The following is a 16,024-nucleotide window of genomic DNA, read 5'->3' as shown; positions in this document are numbered from 1 at the left end:
GCCGCAGAGGCTGGGGGCTGGCCGGCCCCAGTTCCGCGTCAGTCCGCTGCCCCCCTCCGTTTCCCTTTCCATCCCTTCCCTTCCTCCCCATCCCCTTCCCTCCCCGCCCTTCCCCTGCTCTGCCTCCCCCCTCTCTCCCTTTTGTCATTGGCAACCGCGCGGCGTGCGGGCTCCCGGAGCCCGTCCCTCCCCGCCTGCCTTTCTAATTCTCTCGCTTTGTCTCTTTTCCAGGCGCCCGCACGCAGGAGCCGCGCTGCCGAGGGCGGGCCTGAGCCTTCTGCCCGCCTCGCCCCCGGATGCCCCGGCAAGCGGCGGAACAGCCCCCGGGAAGCCCAGCTCGCCGCCGGAGCCCAGTGCAGCGCAACCTTCTCCCTCCCGGGCCCAGGCCCCCGGCAGCAGTCGAGGTCAGCCCGCACGGTTCGGGGGGTCCGGCCGGGTCGATGCACCCGGCGCGCCGGCGGCACAGGGGCAGAACGGTCCCGTCTTGAGAGCTGAGAGACGGCTTCAACCGTAACAATAAGAATACAAAGCGAAGTCTGGTTTTTAATTTTTTTTTTTAATTATTATTATTATTCTAATGAGTTCATCCCTCATTTCCTCGCTCGCACAGCTCGGTGTAGGCAGGCCAGATGGGCTGCCCCGACCCTCCCGGGAAAAGGGCAGGTGCGAGAGAGTTACATTTTTTTTTTCCTCTTTACAAAGCGAGATGCCACGTCCCGGCCTTTCGCTTCCCCCCGCCGCTCTCGGCCGGGAAGAGCGGTCCAGCCCGGGCTGCGGTTCCCCCGGGCCGAGCGGGCCCTGCGGCCGCTGTGCGCTCACAGCCGTCGGGGCGCTGACGCCCGGCAAGGACGAAATGACATCCTGGGAGTGCGAGATCGGCACACGCTTCATTTCTGTGATTTTTCTTTTTAGTCTATTACGTGCTTATCGAACAGCTCCCTGGGCACTGCTAACAGCAGATGGGCGAGTAGGAAAATTGGAGAGCGAATTACACCCAGCCCAGGATGGGACCGCGGCGGAAAGGAACCGCCTTTTTTATTATTATTATTCCTTTTTTCTTTTCCTTTATTTTCTTTTTTTTTTTTCCTTTTTTTTCTTTTTCTTTTTTTTTCTTTTTTTTTTTCTTTCTTTCTTCTCATATTTTTCCCCCCCGGAGATCCGTCGCAATTCTATTTCCAGAGAGAACGCGATTGAGCTCTCCCAGGCTCTGCCTCTCCGTGTTCACAGCGGACCTTGATTTAATGTCATACAATTAAGGCACGCGGTGAATGCCAAGAGCGGATCCTCCAGGCGGCATTAAGGAACTCGCTAAGCATAACGTTACCAATAAAAGCAGTAGCAGATTGTCTCGAATCAGAAAGGAGAGGGGAAAAAAAAGAACACTGATGGGCTCGGAGCCTGTACTCACCTCTATGGAACGCGAGGCAGCGATAAGGCGGCTCTGTGGAGAGGTGGCATCTATTTGCGAAGCAGTGCGTCCCGACCTCTCGCTTTCCTGGGCTAAGCCATGTAACGTCGCTTAATGGGAAATAAATGCATTTTTTTCTGCTATTAATCACCGCGAGGATCGTTCTTTGCGCATCGTCCAGGCGGCAGCGAGAGGTGCTCAAGGTCTCCGCGCTCTCAGTGCGGAGGACGAGGAATGCGGGACAGGGGACCGCAGAGCTGCGTGCGGGACAGCGCTACCGGCGGCGTTTGCCTTCCGAGGGGCGGCGGGAGCACAGCGCGGTGTGGGCACGGCGGGGGGAGATCGGACCGCTGCAGGAGGTCTGTGTGTGCACAGGGCAGGAGCGGTGCGCGATGCCGAGGGCCCGGGGGAGGCTGGCGGCGCGGGGGGAGGAGGCGGCTGCACCGAGGCACGCGTGGGGGTAGTGCATGCGCGGCCGGGGCAGCGGAGACGACTCCGCTGGAGGAGACGGCGGCAGCGGGGCCGCTGAGATGCGGTGAGCGGAGGGTGCGGGGAGGGGAGAGGCAGCGGGGCTCCCACGGCGGCGGTGCCTTTGTTCCGTGGGGTCCGAACAAAGGAGCGGCGGGGCCGGACCGGGCCGAGCCGGGAGGGGCGGCTGCCTGCGCTGTCCCTGGTGCTGGCGGAGGCGCCCGGCGGCGCGGCTCGGGCCCGAGGGGAGAGCGTCCTCCGCCGGGGAGTGAGCGGAAGGAAAGCGGGGATCCGCAGCTGGCAAGGAGCGGCTGTGGGAAGGGCTGCGAAACGGGTCGGCCCTGTGCGCCGTGCCCCTGCCCCGATCGGGTCCACGGGAGCATCACCCAGTTCATCCCAACCTGCAAGTCCGCCTCCGGCCCGGGGTGAAATAGCCGTGGTGGAAGCAGGACGTTCTGGAGCTCCGTCCCGCTGTCAGTCGCGCTCCGGCCCCGGCCATCGCCAGGCGGCGCAAGGCACCCCGGCTGCCCCGTTCTGCGCTGCCCACTCCCAACCGGCGGCACTGCCGGAGAGATCAGGGATGCCCTCAAAGACCAGATAAGGCAAACCAACCCTGGAACAATAATAACGAGAATAATAACGATAGCAGTGCTATCCACTCGGGGTTGTAGTCCTTGCCTCCTCTCTTCTTGCGCTCAGTAAAGAACAGTGATCACAGTTCTATTTTTTTTGCCAAAGATTAGAGTGCAGACTAGAATGGTCATCTTCTCTGCAAAGGTTCCTTGGCCTCTCCGTTCCATTTGCCTTTGAACTGTTCTTGTGCGGGCCAGCTGACAGAGGAGGCACATGAGATACTCTGCCCCTGCATCCAGCTCAGCAAATTGGGATCAAGTCTCTCCCAAAGCACTGCCTGCACCTGCCGTGCTACAGACTGGTTCTCATTTTTAGCTCTGAGGTCTCTGTATAAAAACAGACCTCTGCATGTGCACAGATTTGCACATCTGTGTGTGTTTATTTAGCTTTAGACTGTAATGCTAAACTTCTCAGCAATTCTTGTTTATATTTCCTTTGTAAGACCTACAGCTTCACGGGATCTCAGAGGGGCTGAGCAAGGAACAGAGCAAAGTTCATCGTCACCTGCTTTGTGCATGAGCCAGAAAGAGCTGCAGACCAGATTGACCCTTGTGCAGGTAGAGAGCGGGGAGGGCTTTTAAGCACCATGTGTGACCTGAAATGCCCAGTTAAACTGTAGGATTGCAAAGCTGAGCTGATCTCTCTTGCATCAAGTCATTGCGCCCATCATAACTCATAATTATTTCTTGCGAGCAGAAGCTAAGGATTCATTATAAATAATATACAGTGCCATAGCAAAAAAGATACAAATATGTACATGAAGCCGCCACTGTCAATCTCCCAGTGTATGCTTTAAAATCTTTCTTAAATCTTGGAATGAAACAGAGTTTCTTTTGTTTTGTTTTGTTTGTTTCGAGAAGACGAAGCCTTCTTCAGTAAGATTTCCAAAGACGTGGAACATTGATACTTTCTCAATTGCAGCAGCAATAATAATGGCGGCGATGATGATGAAGCACATGAAAAATGGATGTAATTTAAGATCTGATCTAGCAGAAACCTGGGTAATGCCTCCGTGCATTTCTCGCTCTGATGTCATGCTGCAGCAACAAGAATACTGAAGTTCTGGTGGCCGCTGCTGAAAGTGACCGGTATTTAATATTAACCACTTTCCTTCCAGCTTTCAGAAAGGAATGAAAGCCTTGCTCTCAACAGCTTTTCCTCTGGACAGCCTGATTTCCGAGACTAACCCCATCATGGCTTCCCACGGCGAGGAGAGCGCTCCCTCTGAGCCCCCTCAGCACTAAGAAGCCTTAAGACCCTCCTCCCTTTCAATTCTCCCCATTTTTCCTTTCTGAAGCGACGTTCCCCAGTAGCCACGGGAGCGGAGGGCGGCCGGGCCGCTGCGGGGCACGGAGTCCCGCAGTCTTCCATTGTAGCTCCCCCTGGCGGCTGCGGTGGGCTCATACCGCAGCACAGCCCGGCACTGCGCAGCGCAACGCGGAGCCGAGCTCCCTCCGAGGTAGAGTTGGAGCACCTTCGAGCTTTTTTTAGCTCAGAGCGGGACATCTTTTCACGTTTTCCCTTTGGAAATCAAATCTATGCCTCTCATGTAAATTCTGTGCTGTAGAATACGGGCTGCAAGACAAAAATACAAAGGGCAATGGGCTGCTGCTTGCCTAGTAGGGCTGCTGAGGTGACCTAGGGCACTGCTGTCGCCCAGAAGCCTCTGATCCTCCTACTGCAACAGGCAGTGTCAGGTTATTGCCCAGTTACAGATATGGGCTTTCTTCAGAAAGTTAAAATGAAGCCTTTAAATGGACTAAAGAATCAGACTAATTAAATGCCTACATTTTGTTTTATTTCACCTGTCAAGGGAGCGGCTATGAAAACATGTAGCCCTACAAGCTGCAGGGCCCAGGTAAGTGAGGCAGCGAGCAAAGCAAGCCCTCCACAGGACAAGCACTTTCCCATTGCCTGCACCAGCACAGCCAGCCCTGGGAGCAGCATCTTCCGCAGTGCCTGCGCCAAAAGATGTAGAGCTGAAGCAGTGTCCAGCACCCAGAGGCCTGGTGCTCAACTACAGTGAGACAATGTATGAGCCAGCTAGCAAGGTATGACGTGAGATTCATTTCTACACTCTGCACAAACCTCTTTTCATTTCTTTTGTACTATTTAGCTTCGCTGATGCTGATGAATTACCACAATAACTAAGGAGTAAGATAATAGCAGATAGCAATTTGCACTCTAAAGTGAATTAATTTTCTTTTAATCAGGCATTGTTAAATAGCATGGTGGGAATAGAGTACAGTGCTTCTTAATGTTAAGTATTTGCTTGCCTGAAGTAGTGCTAAAAAAAAATATGACCGCTCTAGAAAAGCCCTGTAAACACAAAAGAAGGGAAAGATACCAAATCTGAAATACACTGCTATGATAAAACATAACTGAAGGACTGTTTGATTTACCTTTAACACCTGGCAATAACCAAATTAACTTCATGTACTTTTCATGCTTCGGTTAACTTATAATTCACTGTATTAAAGTAATTCTGTTCATTAGGCAGAAAAAGTACAGATTGAGTGTTTAACAATTTTAACTTAAATACTCATCTAATACTTGTCCAAAAGTAGTTAAAATCTAATCTAAGGTTGTTATTTGAGTCAATAACATATTTTACATAAGCGTTCCATGCAAGAAAATACATGATGAAGCATTCTGCTTACAGCAACAAACTGTGTACTTGTAAATTGATCATAATGAATCCAGCTGGTAACAGGGTTAGTAAGCAAGGCAACAGCATGTGTTTCTTAACAATCCTACCAGATAACTGTGGAGTTCTTTGAAGACATCTCTTTACAGTGCCTGGAACAGGGAATAATCTTAACATTGGTCTTCCCTACTAGGAATTTTAAAGCACATAATGATTATGCACCATTTTATGACATTTTTTTTTAATGAAGGAAACGTTTGGTCTTTTCCAAACATAAAACTTCTCTAATACAACATCCAAATCTCACTAACCTGATCTGTTAGAGATACTGAATGTATTTTAGCCATCCAAAGAATAACGTTTTGATTTACTGCTATACATCCTGAGCATGAGGCAATGAAGTGAGGGAACATTATTTCAGTGAATATTATACAGATGACATTAAATTGTTCCTACGTCTACACCACTATTTTTCATACTTATTTACTGTTGTTGTTATTTGTTCTTCCTTTGGATTATATACTTTCTGTCTACAGAAATTCATGGATAAAATGAAAAGAGGAGCTTTGATGGTAAATTGAAAGAATGTTCTTCAATTTTTTACCATATACCCTTTCAGGTAATCTGGCAATTGGTGAAGTTCATTAAAAAACAAGGATACAACTTTCTTAAAATTAACAAAATTGGGATATCTCTGACTCCTACTGCATGGTAAAATGCAGTAATAATAATAATAATAATAATAATAAAGAGTCTGTTGCTAATTAAAGCCATAATTAGTAAGATGTTGATCTATTTTAAAGATTTTTGTAGTTCCTCATCTGTGTTCTGTACAGGACTCTAAAGATCAATTAGAATTAATTATTTGCTTAAAAAGAATGCCAAAAATTTTTTTAAAAAAAAGAAAGAAAGAAAGAAAGAAAGAAAGAAAGAAAGAAAGAAAGAAAGAAAGAAAGAAAGAAAGAAAGAAAGAAAGAAAGAAAGAAAGAAAGAGGAAAAGAAAAAAAAAGAAAAATCCAAAGTTTTTCCTTCTTTCTATTTCTTTGGCTCAATATCAGTCAGTTAAAATGTCAAATTACCTACCTTAGTTAAATCAGTGAAAGCAGACGTAGTATACAGATCACAAGTATTTCTGCAGTACTTAGAAAGCCCACCCTTCTAACTGAGAAGGGAAAAGGAAGAAAGTTTATTTTATCACCATCAGTATAAACCTGAAACAGTGTATGTGCCTATTCAGACAGATTTTCTGCATTTACATCTTCACAACCTCAGTTTTAGTATGCTTGACATTTTCACAAGACTCTTAAGACCACAAGCAAGGTTTAAGCATGCAGGATGAAGATTTGAAGCACGTAGGATGTAATACACATTTGGAAAGGAATTCTTTCCTTCTTTGCATGAAGCCTTGGTTCCAGGTGAAACTGCAGCACTCCCTGAAGGCCCCAGTTGTGCTCAGGCCCCAGAATTGTGCAGTGGGGTGAGTGTATGTGTGCTCAGAGCACCAATGACCAACATGATACTGCAGACACTTGAGCTGGATGTTCATACTTATCAAACTGCACGGATCATGGGTACCAGTATTCATATACTGCAGTCAGTTAAAATATCACCTAATGCTATATATGTGCAAAACAGACAATTAATTCTGTACTAAAAGGCAACATGTTCAAGAATAGCAGAAATGGACCCCAAACATATTTTCTGATCTGTGAAAAATGTTGGACTTTTCAAACATTATCTAAAAAGGGATGCAATGACTTAAAGGACTGAGAACAGTAGAAATGGAACAAGATGACATGCAAGGATGTGGAAGATCGCACTCTGGAGTTAAAGAGATCATTTCATGTTATAAGTTTGGACTGCAGTGGCCAAAGGGAGTAGGTGGAAAGTATTTTGGCATTTGATTTGATCGCACAGGATCAAAAAAAAAGGCCACTGGGTTGCTATTGTGGGAAATTATTTTATGCTATTATCCTAGGTGCAGGTGAGGCCTCACTGGGTATATTATGCGGAGTCATAGTCAGAAAAAGGGTTGCCAAGACAGCACAAAGAAAAAAGGAACCTCCTGTCTGTAAGGTGGTCAGAAGCAGATGTCTTAGCTCAGCAAATGAAGTCAAAGGAGAAGGTGTGATGGCTGTTTGGAAATGTCTAAGAAGAAGGATCATCGGATTAGGCAAAGAAATGGTTGTGCTCCAGTGTGGAAGCACAGACACTGTCTTGGAAATAAATAATGTAATCTAAGCATAAAGAGAGGTAAATACATTCACACTCACAAGACTAGTGGAGGTGGGGAACACTGACTTGCAGTGGGAGTAACTGAATTCATTTACTGAAGATTATTCTGATCCTTTTTTTTTCCTTACAAGCTGAAATCTCAAAGAATCTCAAAAAAAAAAAAAAAAATCTAAAATAAAAGATAATTTTGAAAGAGGAAACAAGAAAAAGAGCAGATAGCCAAGAGCAAGAGAGCAAGAATATGAGAGAGGGAGAGAGACAAGGCAAAGGAGAAGCAGACAGGAAGAAAGATGTTTTCAAATAAAAGGAATTGTTCACAACAAACTATTTTAATCCATTCATTTGAAGCACTTTTCAGTTGAGTCTTTTGCCAAAATGTGCTCCTTCACTATTTGATTTCAATGAATCGGCATTTTCTTTCGTACCGATAAAAATTGTTACAAAACCCTAAATCCACTACTACACAAATACCTCCCTGTTGTTTGAAGTTCTCCTTCACTCGCGATACCTAATTTGCAGATTGATATAAGTTTAAATATGTGAAAAATATGGTAAGCTTACAGGAACAGAAAATTGGACTATGTTCTGGCTTGTTTATCGTTGCTGGGAAGAAATTCTCAGTTAATGTTCTCCGAATCAAGGGATTCAAAAGCTTTTCTCTATTAATTTTTGTGATTTTAATCACAGAGACAAGGAAAATGCAAAGTCTCTTTTTCTTTACTAAGTCATGTGGGCTGAGAGAAGAACTTCGGCTATTTTTATTTTCTGCTGACCACACAGATGCAAAGAATTCAACTCATGATTAAATGTGGATTTGAGCTGAGATGTACTGGATTTTGTTTGCATGGTCATTCATACAGAGGAATATATAAGCTCCAAAAATACATACAAATTAATCATACACCTATCATATCATATCATCATAGATATATAGATACATATAGATATATATAGATATGATACTATGATGAATCATACACCTAATATCAACTTCATTAATATTAACCTATTTTCAGGTAATCACTGGTTCATACAGGCATATTACATCATAAATGATCTTCAACAATACGTAACAATATTTATGTTAAAATATTTTTATTTTCCCTCAATTTTTTGAGGCAAAGTGAACACTGGAATAGAAGTCATCTAATGATGCAAAAGTCTGAGGAAATCATAAATGCAGGAACACGAGTGGTTAGAACTGAATGCTCTTCACTGCTCTTACCATCTCAGTCTACAAACATGACCGTGTGTCCAGATGCAGCACATGAGCCTTCCACATGACAACTGTTCTACGGCTCAGGTGTGAAGGAAAAGAGAAGGTAGACTACCCAAGGAAATCCAACTGGAAACAGTAAAAGTGCCTGGAACATAATAGGAGTATAGAAGCTGACTTTTCATTTGAACGAATGAGACTGATCCTGAGTAGAAAAGAGGACGGAGATATTATACAAAATTAAGATAAATAATTCTCCAGCTTAAGAAGATTGCACTGCAATACAAAGAGGTGCAGAAGTGATACGAAGAGCAAAAGGACTGTGAAAATTGCACTAAAATATTTTGGTTTCTTGTTTTACTTTTTATTTGTTTGCTTGCTTTTGTTTTTAATTTATACTGCATTTTCTTCAATTGTTTCTCATCATCCTTTCATGTTGAGCTTAAGACATTTGTGCAAGCAATTTTATTTCAAACAAAAATTAAGATTTGGTAGATAAGCAAAAAAATACCCACATTTTTATATCTTCACATGCACATGTTTTCACTGAATTTACTCAAGCACCTCATCCAGTCAAAGAGTAAGAACAATCCAGTTCAACAAGCAAGATCCACAAACATTTCAAGTAATAAAGAATGACTTCAAAGAGCTTTTTTCTGATGAAAACTGAAACATCCACTGAGCATATTAGAGAAAGCTGTGTCTGTTCATGCATAGATTGGATTCTGGACCACAACATCATTTTCCTTAACCCACATGAAGAAGGATGAGGGAAAAGCAGATAGGGATAAACCTTTAGCACTGAAGCTGTGATTTCAAGCCAAAGCCTGCCCTGATGGAGCCTTATGGAGGGATTATGAAAGGCTTCTACAGACCAGGAAAACAAGTCCTTCTTTCATCCTGTAAACATCAGAGAAGTGAGAAAAAACAGAAAGACCTGGAAATGAGAAAGATCAGTAAAGGAGAGCAGTAGATTAATCCAGGTAGGAAAATGAAGAAACAACTCCCATGAAGGATTTGCAAAGATGAACTGGAACAAATGTGAGAGCAAGTTGGACAGTGTTAAATAATTCTGAGATAATCACTGTAGAAAGAGCAGGAAAAATCTGTCTTTGAATTTGTTACAATTATTCAGAAACATTAGAGTATTGTCTCATCAACACACATATTAATTAGTGTAACATGAATCGGTGTAATACATAACAGATTTGCATAAGCTCCCTATATGAAATCTGACGTTTCCCTGTTGTGCTTGAGTTCACATCTCTATATTTTTCTTGATTTAAGAAACTGTCCTACTTGCAGTTACTGCTTTTCTGTCAGAGAATGATGGAGTGGGATTTCAGTCATCAACAGTGCTCAGCTTAGGAGTCAAATTGTGTTAAATGAGCCTTCTGCTGTTTCATGAGATGGTGTTGAGCTTAAACACCTGAGCTGCATGCAGGATTTCTCTGCCCTTCTATTTCTAGGAGAGATGGCATGTTTACAGAGTGATTGCAAAAGTAAGGAGTTAGTGGCCATCATACTGATGGTTCATGTTTTCTGAAGGTTCTAGAGAAACAATCCATAAACCAACCAAACAAGCTTACAAACCAAACAGGCATGTGGAGATGTAAATAAGCAGCTACTACTGAATTTCTTACATTTTCCCTAACAGTGAGGGGAATTTTAGTGAAACAGAGGTTCCTACATGCTCAGAAATTGTCCAAGCTCTCCCAAACAAGCAGCTTCAGAAAAAATAAAGCTTTGAAAAATACACAGCAAAACGTTAAGGTGAATAATGAAGAGTGACTAAATATTCTTTACTTTAGAAAATCTTCTATATTCTGGCTTTACTTTGAATGTTTTAGAAAGCATTTGGAAAGATTCATCACCTGTAAAAAATCACAGTTTGGTGGAAAATCTTCTAATTTATCATTTCAGTACGATACGACAGGGATACCCAACTACTGAAACAAGAAAAAGTAGTTTTAAGTTTATCTACCCACTTTTCTTCCTCTGAATGTGATACAGCAAGACTAACTACCCTTTCTGCAAGGCCTGCAGAACCAAGTCAGCAGCCTCAAACAAAACTATTGTCAGACAACCAGTATCTCAATTCACAGGCATCTATAATCTCCCAGCTATAAACATCTCACTGTGGAAAACCATAGGAATAGTAACTTGCATGTGAGGCCTCATTTTAGTACCAGCACCAGTTCAGTGCAGACTACCAGCCCACAGCACATAAGATCTGCCTACTCTGGCAGCAGTGGATAACCGTGCATATGTGTGTCACACAGTCATCCAGCTGTGTTCTTCATGCCAGGCTGTGGGCAGCACAATAGAGTTTGTTTAGGTTCCACTTAAAGCCTCTCTGTTCCCAGAATAAGAAAACTGTAGCGATTGTGGTACTGGTTATTATAGAAGCTCTGTCACTGGAAGTGATTAATAATAAAGTGGAACATATACTTATGCGTGCCAATTCCTGGCAGGGCAGATGAACAGCATTGCAAATGTTACATTTTCAGGACCTAATTCATGCTATTCTATCTGCTGCTCGGTTACTTTTCTGTATAACTGTATAACAAAATAGGGATGGTAGAGACTGCTTAATCAGGGCAGTCTAACCTACAGGCAATTATCCAAAACCACATATTTTCTAAATTCTGAGCAGAAGAGAGATGAAGCTTAAGAGCTCTGTAGGGATCAGAGCTGCTAACCAACTTATAAGAAGGGCACCAGGGATTGGGATGGGAATAATAAGAAAATCTGGATATTCAGTGTGAAGAACACTCCCAATTTAGCTAAAGCTACATGCAAATTAAATTTGTATTTAATGTTTATTGCTATACAGTCCACTTTAAAACTTCTCATGGAATAGTGCTGGGAGGAATTGTATAGCCAGTGAATTTTCTCTCTTTTGTTATTAGTGTGACTGAGAGGAAGACCCGGGAATCTTGGTCAAGCACATCTGGAAGTTCAATCATGCAACCAGACTGTCCTCCTTTTTCAGGCTACAGCATCATGCCATGTGGTTATTTGTTTCCATGTGTCATATTTATGTATCACATATATTGTCTACATAGTGACAAACACACATATATTTATAAGATATCTACTAAAATGAAGAGGTCTGGAGAAGCCATATAGTACTGAATTACAAAATAAGAGGGAAAAAAAATTCTTCTAGAATGCTCCATCCTGTGCTTTCTTCCATTATTCCGTTGACAAAACATAAAGTACTTCCAACATATTTAACTTACTGAAGTCTGAAGACATCCTTGATATTTACATTTATTTCTAATCCGGTTCCTTTGTTACTGAATCAGTTTAGAAAAACTTCTCTGTTCAGGAAAGCACTTAAACATACACAGAAGGACATTCTTAAAGGTAAGTGTGTTCCTGAGTAAATCTTATCATTTAATGTTAATAAAAACCCCTTCATAAACCACCACATTCAGTATGTGTTTGCAATGCGGTGATGCTTTTACACTCTTTCACATTGCTCAGCTTTTACTAGTAAAACAAAAAATAGGACATGGAAAGGTGACTTCAAATTTTTGTAAGTGAAGTTTAAAATGGCTTTGAAAACTTCATTTTCAGAAACGCAACTTCAGAAAATCAATTTCACCATGATAAACTCATTGTCTGAGGATCCACCATCGGTAATTATTTTGGAAATCTTGACCTTATTTAGACCAGCAGTTATACCCATAGCAACAAACAACTCGGCTTCCAGTTTGATGCAGCAATGATTGAATTGTGAATAGTTGTTGGGATTGATCACAACTGTTATGTGCAAATGAGCGTGGGTGTGTCTGTGTTTGTATGTATACAAAGCATAAACCACATAATCTCTTGAGGAGGGAGTGAGCTTCCTTTCCACAGACTCTGTCAGACAAGGCTGTCTGAATGTAAACATCATGTTCCTGTAACACTCTCATCACATCTCCTCTTCCTCTGCAAAAATTGTGCATATTAAATTCAAGAATTGGGCAAATTCTGTGACCAAGGACCTCAGCTGTGGCGCAACAAAGGTAAACCAGAAGCAGGCAGTGACTGAGTAAGGGCATTTCTACTTTTCCTGTCAGTGTTCCTAGCCATGAACTTGTGCTCTACCACTGCTCTTTCATCTGTAGAGGTTCAGTGTGAATCTCCTTGCAAGACTGTTGTGAAACCTGTTCTCCTCATACAGTTCAGCAAATTGTACCTCAATGTGCTTTGGTGAAGGAAAAAGCACAAACAATGAATAAACAACAGGAAATAGTCAGAGGTAACAGGGAAAATGCCAACAATGTCACTAGAATCTATAGGATCTAGAGCAGACCTTGATCATTGGTCACATTTTATAAAAGTCCAGGGACAATCTAAACTCTGAATTGTTCCTTGGTAGCATAATTCAACAGAGGTCCTAAAAAGCAGTCTTATGCCAGAAGAACTTGGAGATTATCTAAATGCATGTGGCATGAAAATTCAATCAGCTGTACTTGCCACGCAAGAGGGATTTATCCTCTCTTTACATTTTTAATTTTATAATGGCTGCGGTGATCTTAGGTGCGTCCCTAGTGTACTTAATGTCTCATTTGGTATATAGAGCAGAGCGGAAGAATGGAATGGAATGGAATGGAATAGAATAGAATAGAATAGAATAGAATAGAATAGAATAGAATAGAATAGAATAGAATAGAATAGAATAGAATAGAATAGAATAGAATAGAATAGAATAGAATAGAATAGTTGGAAAGGATCTACAGTGATCGAGTCCTACTGCCAGACCACTTCAAGGATGATAAAAATCACAGAATCACAGAATTGTAGGGGTTGGAAGGGACCTCTAGAGATCATTGAGTCCAACCCCCCTGCCAAAGCAGGCTCCCTACACCACGTCACACAGGTAGGCGTCCAGGCAGGTCTTGAATATCTCCAGAGAAGGAGACTCCACCACCTCCTGGGGCAGCCCGTTCCAGTGCTCCATCACCCTCATTGTAAAGAAGTTCTTCCGCACATTTGTGAGGAACTTCCAATGCTGTAGTTTCATCCCATTATCCCTAGTCCTGTCCCCACGCACTACTGAAAAGAGACCAGCCTCACCACTATGGCTCCCACACCTCAGGTATTTATAAACCTGGATCAAGCATAAATAAGCATCAATAAAAGCATATCAATGAGTCCTCTTGAATACTGACAAATGTGCGGCATCAACCACCTCACAAGAAAGTCTATTACAGTGTTTGATGACCCTCAAGACAAAGAAATGTTTCCTAATGACTAGTCTGAGCCTATTCTGGTACAGCTCTGTGCCATTCCCATTCTACCATTGGTTCCCAGGAGCAGAGCCTGGCACCTCTCCCTCCTTCCCTCTCAGGGAGCTGCAGAGAGCAGTGACGTCAGTTCTCTGCCTCCTCCAGCGTGGTCACCCTATCCCCTCTCATACAACATTGCTTTGCTTTTATATTGTGGAGAAAAGGATGGCATGCAGTATAGGTGAGACTGCACCAATGCGAAATGTAACAGGACAATCATGTGACTGTCTACTATGCTGTGCTTCATGCATCCCACAAAATGTTTAGCTCTTTATTTTCTTAATAAAGAGAAACTGGTTAAAAATGAATTTTTGCAAAAAGTGAACTGAGATTTCAAAATTCATACTTCTAAAATTTGTGTAAAAAAAGAAATAACATTTATCATATGTTATTGGAGGGGAAGTTACATGTCAAAATACTCATATAACCATGCACAAAAGAGCAAAAGTCATCTCTTCCCCCTCCAACCCCCTTCTCCCCACCCCCCAACACCCCAGTCCTTCTTACTAAGCTCCCCTTCCAAAACAGCAGCCCAGAGGTCAGACCAACCACAGCAGAGACACCCAGGTCAGTTTCACCTCTGCGGAATTTCCATCTTGTTCCCTTCAAGTCTTGCTATTGAAGTTTCCTCAAAGGCAACACAACCTCTTCTTCCTCAGCAGTGAGAAATGTGCCACTGTGTGCCATGCTGCAGCTATTTGTGTAGCCTCTCCCACTGTGAGCATTTGGCAAACCCCCATTTCATGAGAAACTACATTTAGTTTGTGGCATTGCTACAAAAGTAGACTGTGAAAGCAGCACTTCTACAAGCAAGCCAGTTAAAATCCCAAGCTAGAAATTTTGAAGATGATGTCAATCCAATATTCCTCCTACACACATGAAACCAAAAATTGCCATAAAGACTGCAATAGATTAAAATTCTCTTAAATGGGCCGTTACAGTAAATAAGCAAATTAGTTCTTAGAACCATAGAACACAGCTCCAGTCAGAACAGTGCAGAAGAGCTGAGTTACATCAGGCATATTTTCAAGCCTGTTATCAAAACTATCAATCATGTCCCATCTAACAAGAATCCTGCAACATTATAACTTCAGCAAATACAGAAATTGTCATAAGGAATGAAGATTGCTTTAAAATTGTCTTTGCTGTGAAGCACAAAGTTTGTGTTCATGTAGTTGTATGCGTGTCCAATGACCTCAGCCAACCTGCAGGAAGATGTAAACAAGATAAAAGCTGTCTGGAGCTACACGAGCTAACCACAGCCTGCCTGTGGACTATGGATATAATCTCTTCATTTTGTCTCAGATAGGCAGGAAAGAAAAATATTCTCTGTTACTTTGATGACAGAAGCCTCAGAGATAGATTGAAGATCCCCAGTCAGAATGAAAGATGTTACTCAGCTTTAACGTGGTGCTGGCAAACTTCACTCAGATGGAGGTATCAGAGCCAGAGCTGTTGCTATCCCTCGTATCAACAATGTCTGGATAATCTCAACTGAAAACACTAAAATCTGTCTATCGACTATAAGGAGAACATACAGGTTTATAAGCGTTACAGATTTACTATACTTTTGCCCAGGGCCTACTTGCATATTTAGAGAGCAGTCTTTTTGAGGAGAAAACATAAGACAGACTGACTGATATGATGGTGATGAGATCAGTTTCATGTAAAATCCAATAAAAATTGAACAGCAATTACAACATTACTCTTGCTTTCCCTGTATTGACCCTTTGCTCCTTTGCATGGGAACATATGCCTGAGTTTTGATTGTGATTAGTTTATAGATCGCATATCAGCTGTGATGCCTTGTAGGTCACCAACTCCCCACTGGCTACTGATGAGAAGCAGCACAGTCACTCTGAAAGTCCTGTAATTTATCATAGCATATGTAAACAGGGTAACAGTGTTGAATGCTTCCGTCCCACATTTGGACAGAGAGATTCTACTTACTTAGACCTGGTTCCCTACAAGGAATATCTGACTTCTGGGGACAAACCCGCTCCCAGAGGTGCCCATATCTCTCTACCTGCTCTGGAGGAGCTCTAATTCAGTCTGGATGTGAATCAGCATTACAATCTGGCAAGGTTAATCTTCAGTTTCCCTTGCCCTCTTTCCCAGGGCCTCTTCCACGT

At 42.8% G+C, this 16,024-nt stretch overlaps 1 protein-coding gene across 1 annotated transcript; it reads left to right on the top strand.

Annotated features, from left to right (window-relative positions):
- Positions 1 to 1,275: 1,275 nt before the first annotated feature.
- LOC116652964 (uncharacterized) lies at positions 1,276 to 14,200 on the top strand. The gene is made up of 2 exons (XM_085537348.1): positions 1,276 to 9,590; positions 11,520 to 14,200. The coding sequence occupies exon 1, from the start codon at positions 1,643 to 1,645 to the stop codon at positions 2,303 to 2,305; it is 663 nt and encodes a 220-aa protein (XP_085393474.1). The 5' UTR covers positions 1,276 to 1,642; the 3' UTR covers positions 2,306 to 9,590; positions 11,520 to 14,200.
- Positions 14,201 to 16,024: the final 1,824 nt, after the last annotated feature.

The sequence above is a fragment of the Coturnix japonica genome, chromosome 2 (genome assembly GCF_054131305.1).
Source record: "Coturnix japonica strain WE chromosome 2, WE-NBRP24, whole genome shotgun sequence".
NCBI lineage: Eukaryota > Metazoa > Chordata > Aves > Galliformes > Phasianidae > Coturnix > Coturnix japonica.
This window is presented reverse-complemented; position numbering and strand designations above follow the sequence as displayed.

Bases quoted from the DNA above. Each gene is read 5' to 3' on its own strand.
- LOC116652964 (XM_085537348.1), top strand. From the start codon at position 1,643: ATGCGGGACAGGGGACCGCAGAGCTGCGTGCGGGACAGCGCTACCGGC.